Source organism: Pseudonaja textilis, chromosome 1 (genome assembly GCF_049901715.1).
Source record: "Pseudonaja textilis isolate UNSWEBS1 chromosome 1, rPseTex1.2, whole genome shotgun sequence".
NCBI lineage: Eukaryota > Metazoa > Chordata > Lepidosauria > Squamata > Elapidae > Pseudonaja > Pseudonaja textilis.
Window position 1 is genome coordinate 246,174,723 of NC_141990.1, and position 11,095 is coordinate 246,185,817.

The window sequence follows — 11,095 nt, forward strand, 5'->3', positions numbered from 1 at the left end:
AAATGGGGCAAAACTCACTTAGCAACTGTCTTGCTTAGCAATGGAAATTTGGGGCTCAGTTGTGGTTGCAATTTGAGGACTACCTATAATTTTACATTTGAATGTTACAAAAAGATATGGCACATGTTTTAAATCCTAACTTTACAGATTGCAGTGAAGTGAACTGTAATTCACAGAAGTGTGCATCATAACACATCTAGTGACTAGTCTTGTTGATACCTCAGGATTTTTTTTAAAGAAGGGTATCCTTCTAAATGAGTGAATAATATTTTCTTGTGGGTTCTCATAGTGTATGGTTCTTAAAATGTAGCTTCAAATTTTATTGGGCAGAGAAATGGAGCAGCTGAATAGCAATTAATTTAAAAAAAAAGAAGAAAAAAAAAGGAGTGAGTCATAAGATTTTCCTTATAAAACAACTGATTCATTACACTTCCTGAAAATTGTTATTTTGCATAGTGTTACTATCTGTGGAACTCTGATGCACAAAGTTGGAATTTGTATCAGTGCTTATCACTGTTTCTGCAGAAATTTTGCTGATATCTCTGTTACCATTATGGTTGTTTACTAAGTCCACTCCTAATATTAGGACTGTTGACCCAGATATAAAAAAAGTATTCTTTTCTTGGAACACCCAAAATAATATATTTTAAAAAATCTTTATCAATAATATTGCACCCACTTTTGCCCATTATTAATATGTAGTAGCAACAATGATTTCTTAGTTTGCAAGTGATGTATGACTGGAGGATTTTTTTTAAACACACAAAGTGATACTTAGTTTCAATGAACTTTTTCTTCCCAGCAAAACTCAGTTGTAAGCAAACTGAATACAATAACTCATCACTTTGAAGATAAAGTTTTTGTAACAGATTATCTGTGCTGAAAATAATAATTCCATTAAGTAACAATATTTATATTAATGGAGGTTTTTTTTAAAAAAAAGTTAAAACATCTGTTCGAAGAAATAGAAAAATGGCCGTGAAGGATGCAAGTTAAACAATAGTAACTTTCTTTCTGATTTCCTTTATACAAAACTAAATTTTGAACCTACTCAACTCATTTTATACAGACTGAAATTTCTTTGTTGGCTTTACTCCAGAGCTGATTTGCTGTTAAGAGCTCAGATTCTCCCATTCGGGTTTCTCCAGATATATTGTAACTACAATTTTAATTAGAATTTGGTTTATATATATTAGTGGATTACATCTCAATACGGCCCACAACAAAGATGATGGCATTATAATGCAATTGTTTCTGATCATCCAAGATAGGGAACTAGGTTAAAAGCATAAATGCCTAAGTTAAGCCTAACTACATCAATACAATTTTCTTGGCAGTATTATGGAAAGGGTTTAGGCAACAATCCTGAAATTCCCAGGCAGTTCCTTCATCTAAGTCCAATTAGGACTGACCCTGCTTAGCTTCTAAGATCAGCCAGGGTTGTCTGGGTTCACTGTCTGCTGAGACCACAGACTAGTAACTACTTATGAGCAAAAATAACAACACATTTAACTCTTAAAAAACATGCTAAACCACAAACCTAATGCTCATTACCTTGCTTGGGTTCTACAGTATTGAGATAATTTCAGGGGTGGGATTCTACCAGTTTCCACCTATTCGGTAGAACCGGTTGTTAATATTCTAAGCAGTTCGGAGAACCGGTTGTTAGAAGAAATTACTGGCCTAATATTGTAAGGAAGGCAGGAAGGAAACATTCTGGTGTTGCTTACAGAAACTGCCTCTCCGTTAACCCTTATTACATTCTTGGCAGAACTAGACTTTCTGTCTCAGGAACTTCTCTGGAGTTTTCCCCCCCTCCTTTGCTGGTACTTTGCTTGTGTGGAGTGACCATTCAAAGTTACCATTGGCACTGAAAAAAGTGACTTATGACCATTTTTCACACTTACAACTGTTGCAGCATCCCCACAGTCATGAGAGGCCAGGCGAGGAGATGCATGCCTCGATGTGAGTGATATTGAGTTGGCCACACCCAGCCAATAACATGACCACCAAGCCATGTCCACCCAGTCACATGACCACTCACCACCTAAGCCACACCCACAGAATCAGTTGTTAAAAATTTTGAATCCCACCCCTGGATAATTTGCTATCAAATTTTCAGATCCTGCTACAACTTCCAGAACTATAACTTGAATGCAAAAGACACATTTTGTAAAAACTTTATGTTGCTGGACTTAATGCTGCTTCAGATTTTGGATCAGCTAAGCTAATGGAGGAATTCGCTGTGAAGCTCAATTTTCCATGTATTGATACACACTAAGGATGAAAAGAGCTGGTGATCAGGCTAGGGACACCTCATAACTTAGCTAGGGACTTACTATGTGATTTTTCTTAATTAGTGTTTAGAATGTTTATCCACAGAAGAAGTTATAAATAGGACTGAACAATCTGTTGTTTCCTTAAAAACTTATATGAAAAAGCATATCTTTGCCTTAATTAATAAACAGGTGTCTATAAAAAGGTGTTTCTTTATTATAACCCCAAAGCAATTAAACAAGATTCTCATGATTCTCTTCTCTAAACAATGTTCAATTCCCTTCCTGAACATTTGGCTATTTTTTCAGGGCTGATTCTTTGTCACATGTATTCATTGTTCCATATACACATTCTAGCACTGGAATTATTTGATTACAAATGCATGGATTTTAATTGTTGCCTGAATAGCCTATTCTGTCTCTTACAAATATTTATTTATTTTTAGATGCTCATCTTAGTGAATGACTTTGGTGGTTAACAATAAGCAGTTAAAATATTAAAACAGTTCATTTGTTTTATTTAGTATATTTCTATAGCCACTGATTTCACAAAAATGTGACTCTGGCCAACATATAATATAACAGTTAAAAGCCCCATAGCAATCTAAAAACAGTAAAAACTAAATAAAATAAACAGACATATAAAAAGGATGCATCAAATAAATCTCAATTACTAACACCATCTTTTTTTCACACACTCAGAGCCTAGGCCGTGGCACAATAAATGGTTCACACAATTCCGACCATTTATTTTTAAGTTAGAAAGTGGAAACATCATTTCATTTTTAAAAAAATAAATACTTATATTATCTTTTCTCTAAAGATAATCCATTGCACTATTTCTATATTACATGTGACAGTTGTTGTAATGTGTTAACTGAGGTTTTATTTAATGCCTACAATGCTATTTATTTCTTTCAAATAAATTTGTTTTTTCTAAGGAGAAAAACCGTATCAGTGTGACTTTAAGGACTGTGAACGAAGATTCTCTCGTTCAGATCAACTCAAAAGGCACCAAAGGCGACATACAGGTTTGTTGCATATCTGAACTTTTGACATTTGTTGCAATTTGCAGTTTCTCTTATCAAGGATATGTGAAATGGAGTTGTATTTTTTTTTTGCTTTTAAGAGCAGTAAAGGCTGGGACTATGACCTTTTATGTGTTTGTATAAGTTCAGAAATATACTACAAAGAAGTAGTACTGAACTTAGGTTGTGATTATTTATATGCCCCTTAAAATATAGTAATGTTATTATAAATCAGTTAGACTGTATCTTGGGAAGAGCGTTTGTGCCTTAGATGTAGTGAGATGTCAGCTAATTTGATTATTTATAACCATATCTACTGAGCATAGGTGATCTTGGAAACTAACCTTTTGGCCTGAAATGCTGGGAAGTAATTCTTTCTCTATGCTGGATAAATAATGTGGGGAAGTATATTGATTATATTCCTTGATAGTTGAAGTAATAACTACTTAACAAATCTTAAGAGGTTCAATAATTTTTATTATAAATGATACAGGTGATTCTCAACTTATGACTATTGCTTTAGCAACCGTTCAAAGTTATGGCAGTGCTGAATGAAGGGACTTAATGTTACAGTGCCTCGTGGTCATGTGATCAAAATTTGTGTGCTTGGCAGTCCACCTGCACTTACGACCTCAGGATGCTGCAATTTTTCTCCAGCCACCTATCTTTTCCCCATCTTTGCCCTCCTGCTCTCTGTGGCCCTTGTCACTCTAGCTGACCCTTGTAGTCTTCTTTTCTACTGCAGCTGAGCAAGCATACCCAGCCTGATCCTCTGCAAGGCAATGCTGGCCACATGATGCTTTTTTCTCCAGGTCTGACATAGTGATTGCCTCTTGGGACTTGAGGAAGATGGCCTCATATAGCTAGAAGTTGCCTCGTGAAGGACCAGCCCTGGCATAACTCATCATTAGTGGGAGGAAGATGGTCAGCTCGGATGGCAGAGTTCAGGATAAGAGGGGTTTTTAGAGTCCAGGACAGTGAAAGGGGCTGGGCTGAGCCAGCTGGGGCTTCTTAGGATGAGGTGACAGCTTCGCAATGCATCGCTGGGCTTCCTGAGGTGGCAACAAAAGCAGCAACAGAGTGTACGCCAAAGCGTAATAAAAGCCAGCCAATCTTCATTTCTGATATTCGTTCAAAGAACATCAGTGACTTTTCAGTAATATTGCCCACAAAGGCAACATTCAAATCAAAACACTAGGGATAGGAAGACTCCCAGAGTTCCTAAAGCATGCAAGCACAGTTTTATCTCAATTTTAATACCTTTATCTTTCCAAAATAAAATAGTGCTGAACACATCCCAGTCCTGTCACTCTTCACCAGTGGCTCCCAATCTTTTGGGTGCCAGGGCACTGTTCTGTGGCCAGAGGTTTTTCCATAGACTGGAAGGTGTATGGTTTTGCATTCTGACTACAATCCCGTGGATGGGACTTCACTTGTTTGTGTGGACCTGTTTCTGGCATGCTGCGGACCGGTGCTGGTCCATGGACTGGGGGTGGGGACTTCTGCTCTACATCACACACCATAATCCCACCGATTTCCTATGTATGTTTGGAGTCTGCAGAGACGTTGTCAAACTTCATGAATTGGAATCACTGAATCCTTACAAAAAGTCCTATTCTGGTGCCGCCATCTTACAGAAGAATTACAAAGGTTTTATCAGTTCCTTGCAGTCCCACCATTACTTTGTGAAGTAACTAGAGTTATTCAATGTATTTTAACTCAGGTCATCAGTCCTAATCCAAATACATTGGACAGTATAAACAAACATACTTCATGTCTTACATCTTACTTTTGCACTGCAGTCTAATGAAAGAAAAGCTCTTGTGCATGTGTAAGGGGTATAGAGAGTGACTTTGAGGGAGAGAGGGAAGATTCATTATCAAAGCAACAAATATAAATGTAGCTTAAGCCCAAGGAAGTCATGAATAAGGACTGTCATTTCCCTAATTCTCAAGAAGATTAAAAAAGGGAGGAGGGAAAGCATATTCAGAATTAACGTGACACTGATATTATGGTCACTGTAATAAAAGTAGGACAATTGGCATCAGTTTCTCACTCTGGCCTACCTTATAGGACTGAGAGTTTGTTTCAAACAAATATTTTGAAAGTTGTATATATTTTTCAATAAAGATGGATCAACATCTAATTGTTCAAATAGAAATAAAAGTCATTAAGTTGAATAGGGTTTAGGTAACTAATATGACTTCAGCCTTGGTATTTTTTTTTAAAAAAAAACCCTGATATTTTAAGAAATAATGAGAAAATATATCTATGCAATGACATGTTTGCATAGATATGTACAGATTAGGAATACTTTATTATTTATTTCATTATACTTATATGGCTGCTCATATTTTAGAGTGACTAAATTAAATAGTATACTAACAAGAGATTTGGAGCTCCTTTATGGGCAACAGTAAGTAATCTTAGAAGAGAGGTGAATGGAATATCGTGATAGATACTACATACACAGTTAATTTTTAAAGAATCTTCTAAATACAGAAAATAAACTCAGATTCCTTTTTATTTTTTTAAAAAAGCACACCATGTGTAAATTTTTTAAAAAGCGCTTGGATATGTGAAGAATACTGAACTGAACTGAAATGGGAAAAAAAGTGCACATTATTAAAGGACAGTTTCAAAGTGAATTGAGAAATAACAACCACAATCAAGTGATGTTTCTTATTTCCAATTTTTCAAGTTTTTCACTCCAAAGTGAATTAATGCTTCCATTTTTTGCCAGAAACCAAGGCATGGTAAAAGCACTAAATGGAGTTTAAAAGGACAAGGAGGCTGAGAAAGGTCAGATAGTTGAGTTGCATGATTAATGCGACTAGAGACGTGAAGGTTTGTACTTGGGGAGGGGGAGGGGAAATGGCAATTGTCAAATAAAAGTAAAAGTCTATGTTTTTGAAATTCAGAAGAACTGATATTCTTATATCCCTGTGAAGGTTCTAGAATACAAGAATAGATTTATTTTATGTATTTAGGAGTCAAACCTTTCCAGTGTAAAACCTGTCAGAGAAAGTTCTCCCGATCTGATCATCTGAAGACTCACACCAGGACTCATACAGGTAAAACAAGTGCGTATACTTTTTTCCCATTTATATATTCTTATTTATTTTATTTAAAGTGAAATAATGATATTTCTATGAAATTATTCTAGGCATATGTGATATTTATATGTCTTAGCTATTAAAAGAAAATAATGCTTAGGACGGGGCTATTTAACTTTGGCAACTTTAAGACTTGTAGACTTCAACTCCCAGAATTCCCCAGCCAGCCTTGGGAATTCTGAGAGTTGATATCCTCAAGTCTTAAAGTTGCCAAGGTTGGACACACCTAGCTTAGAGCAAAATCAAGAATCATGACTATTATCCTTTGGTAGAAGGATTAAATTCCAGTGACAGAGTTTACAGTTGCCCTATTTGTCTTTTTAACTCAACTTAATTTGAGGCTGCAACTTCTAGCCAACATTCTAAATAGGACACACAGACCCAAATCTTACTGTGTTTCCCTGAAAATAAGGCCCACCCTGAAAACAAGCCCTAGCCTGATTTTTCGGAGGGGGACTAATATAAGCCCTAGCTTGAAAATAAGCTTGGGGGATGGGTGTGGCCAGCACAAGAGGCGGCAAGCACACGGGGGCTGACAGCGTCGGCAGTAGCACAGCACATATACTGATAAGTCCAAGCATGGAGGAAGAGGGAGGGGGGAGAAGACAGGTGATCCAGATGTGTTGTGTGTCTGCCTGACTCAAAGGAGGCTCGTGGGGGGCTTGCGCAGCAGCACTGGCAGCAGGTGGAGGAAGAGGCATAGGAGATGGGGATGGCAGGTGATTCCCAATGCCCCATGTGGGTGCTTGTTTGGTGCGGCCACAAGCAAGCTGAGAAAGTTGGGATGGAATGGGTGGCACATTGGGAACACCTCTACCTCCGCCTGGCTCTGCTGTGCACTTTTCACCCAGAGGGAGGTATGCTTTGTCTGCTTGCAAAGGGGCAAGGTTATCTACATAGATGCTGGTACAGATTCAGGGCGGAGACTTTTTCTAACCACCCTGATCTCTGGACCACAGATTTATTCAACTGAGGGTTTAAACAGGGAATTGAATCCCTGTTGCTAAATATACATATTATATTATTATTATTATTATTATTATTATTATTATTATTATTATTATTATTATTATTATTATTATTATTATTATTGCAAACTTTCAAGAGGCTATGGTAGTACCATAAAAAGTAATGTAAAGCCTTACTGGCTATTCTCAGTCAAAAGGGGATATTATATTATAGTATTATAATATTATATAATATATTATCTTTTGTAAATATATATTATACAAATATAAATGTATGTATAATATAATATATAAAATAATAAAAATGTTCAAACCATGACTAGATATAATACTTAAAGAGAACATCCTTTTATAAATCTAAAAATAATGGAAGGTTTAACTGAGAAAATAATCTACTGAGCACCTTCTACATAGGATATATACTGGAAGCTGTCTGTATGAAAATTTTGCAAACATATAGAACACATTTTTATTTAAAAGCAATAAAAACTGAGAGATTGGAATCTTTGAAAAGTTGAACATGAGCTTAATGAAGCACCCTATTATCAAAAGATAGGCATCTACTTCAACACTAAGCTGTGATGGTGTAGTGGTTAGAATGCAGTGTTACATGCTAACTCTGCCCACAGCCAGGAGTTCGATTCTGATCAGTTCAAGGTTTCTATCCTTGCAAGTTTGGTAACAAGATAGGGGCAACCAGTTGACATATCTAAGTAAACCACTTCAAGAGTGCTGTAAAGCATTATGCAGTAGTATATAAGTCTAAGTGCTATCGCTGTTTAACCAAAGTTTTAGGAGGGGATAACGCAATAGTATGTATTAGGATTATGATGATAATGTATAACTGTACATTTTGTTAACAGGTGAAAAACCTTTCAGCTGTCGGTGGCCCAGCTGCCAAAAGAAATTTGCTCGTTCTGATGAATTGGTCCGTCATCATAATATGCACAACAGGAACATGACTAAACTTCAACTTACCCTTTAGATGTTTCATACTTTTTGCACAACCCAGATGGAATACTATGAACTGTTGCAAACATTTTCAACTATCATCTCTTTGCTTGTAAGGAAATCTTCAGATGCCTTCAGCTTGGACTTTGGAATTTTCCATTCCAAACCTCAAATGGTTTAAATTTGTAACATTATTATATAACTACGTTGGCTAGGTTACACTTTAAATTTTGCTATAGACTCTAGTTTATGTATATTTGTTCTTTCCTTCAGAAGATTTTGTACTTGTTTTTTACTTGAAATTTGTCACAGTGCTCAGTCATACTCATACATCATGAATGGTATATGCAAACGTCAATTCATGCTGCAGTCTTGTACAATATATAGTCAGATTAATAATCTCCACATTATCCAAGGCAGCACAATTTTATTCTCTTTAGAGAATTTTTACATAAACGAACTAATCCAAATCCTCACTTGCAATTCTCAGAACTATGGATGTAATATTTTTATATAGATAAATAGATATAAACAACACATTTGAAAGGTGAGGATAATTGCATCTCCCACTGTGCACTGAAATGTTGCATCTCACAATTATTTTGTGAGGTTCCCACGTATCTTTACATTGAAGGTAGAGGATATATAGGGCGAATTGCCTATCATGTGAGGCCCTTTCAAACTCCATTGAATATTTGTTGTGTGTATGCTTCTGTGTGTGCATGTGTGCATGTGTTTGTGTATGTATAAGTCAGATTGTGCATGCTGTTAACATCTTGATCTGTACATGGTTATTTATCAGCATAGAGATGATAAACTTATACTATATATGTGTATTCTTTCTCTGTGTAATTGGGAATTTTGCCTTTGCAGGATTCCCTGTCATATGGGGACAGCCTAATACACATAGTCATGCATTCATATATCGTGTGCAAATCCTGATTGTGTATTATTCCTGACCAATTGCCATGACGATCCTATGTATATTCAGTAAACATGATCTAAAAGATCTGCCACCTATGTGATGCCAAGACTGATAATGATACAACAATGAATTTCTAGTTTATCTTATTTTTGGAAAACCAAGGCGCTGAAAGAGATTTTCTAGAACCTGCTTGTGGAAGAGCAACAGATAATACAGACTTCATTTCTAAAAGTTAAGGAGGGATTATCCCTATGTCTGATTTTTTAAAAATATCTTATCCATCACATTTGCATTTATACATACAATCTATCATTCCTTTTTTGCCCTGATAAAAAAGCAGAAAGTGACAATGTATGTGAAATCTTTTCAATAAGTTGACAATGCAATCTTGTCCTAAAAATAACAACCACTGAACTCAATTGGACAGACAATGAGAGTCAATATACATAAAAGTGCTCTGTTGAATAGTACTACCATTCTTTGATGTAACAGAATTCCTTTTCCAAATTTGATGATATCAAAGGATTCAATATTTTTTGTACTAACAATGAGATTCTTGCACCGAAGTTGACTGATTTTTATAAATAGCTGTCATGTAGAAAAATTGTATGATTTTTTTTTTTTTTGTATTGTGAAGCTGGTCTAATTTGAGAATAGGTCCTTGCACAACATATGGTCATGTAATTATAGAAATTTAGGACTTCTTTACCATGCAGCCATGCTGGTTATATGGCTAGCAAGTTGTATAAAATTAAAATTGAACTTAAGAGGCTGGTCCAGATTTTCCATTAACATATGGCTCTTAAGCTTAAACAAATAGCTCTTAAGCGACTTGAACCTCATTTACAACTATATGTGCAAGAAACCCAAAAATAAAATTTAAAAATGCCCAGTGTGAGGAAATATATTATTTCAGGATTTGAGGTTTATTATTTACTATTAATTGATTGAAATGGTGTATATATCTCTATCTATAAATATATATATATCAAGTAATGTATTTGCTTTTAAATAATTAAATTTAGAAAGCAAATAAACATGAGATTTGTCAGGAATCAGAAATTCCTGAAAAATATGGATACCATAAAGAATGTACCTTTGTTGTTCACTGAGCTTTCAAATAAAGCCCATTTAAAAAGAAACAAATAAGAGTCCAACAGATGTCTTATTTCATGGCATATTAGGTTTTAAATTTCTTCAATAGTGTTGACTTCTTTTGTATATAAAGGAAAATCAGAGTGACCACTAGTTAACCTGTTTAGGTCTTGACCACAATCTATCCTTCTCACGGGGGAATTGTACTGACAACAGTATCACATTTCATATTATGTTGTAGAACTTCACTTTTTCCCCCAGACACTTCTTTAAGAAAAAGATCCCAAAACCACACTTGTATTGGTTTCATTTGCCTTCAGTAAATTATTTCTGCTATTTTGGAAAACAGACTTCAATACTTTCAGTGCAAACTTAATGTAGCTATGCCAGGGTAGGCATCTCAGTTTATTTCCTGTAAAATCATAACCTCATTCTACAATCCTTACAAAACTGGCGGTGAGCTCTACAGTATATTGTTAATCATAAATACATTTTTATTACAAAATTCTTCTAGTGGAGCCATGCTATCACATGAAAAATGAATGCACTGTGAGTTTTATCCTAGTAACATTTCTTAATTATAGTTTAATTTAGAAATAACACATAGATCAAGATCTCCTAGTCATTTTTATGGAGAGCATTCAATGCAAACCACACTTATTAGATATTTAGATAGATAGGAAACTATAATTTCCATTACCCCAAACAACTTTGGCCAACATTCCAACCTACATAT

General features: G+C 35.4%; 1 protein-coding gene across 6 annotated transcripts in view; it reads left to right on the top strand.

The window, feature by feature from the left end:
* WT1 (WT1 transcription factor) overlaps positions 1 to 10,397 on the top strand; it is a 52,074-nt gene extending 41,677 nt beyond the window's left edge. For 3 of the 6 annotated variants that reach the window (XM_087921191.1, XM_087921192.1, XM_087921195.1), the window contains 3 exons: positions 3,218 to 3,307; positions 6,295 to 6,387; positions 8,252 to 10,397. In XM_087921191.1, the coding sequence (XP_087777317.1) occupies positions 3,218 to 3,307; positions 6,295 to 6,387; positions 8,252 to 8,373 (305 nt within the window). In that variant the 3' untranslated portion in view covers positions 8,374 to 10,397. The remainder of the gene's footprint in view (positions 1 to 3,217; positions 3,308 to 6,294; positions 6,388 to 8,251) is intronic. The other 3 variants (XM_026704403.2, XM_087921194.1, XM_087921193.1) reach the window with 3 other exon arrangements.
* The last annotated feature ends 698 nt before the right edge of the window (positions 10,398 to 11,095 follow it).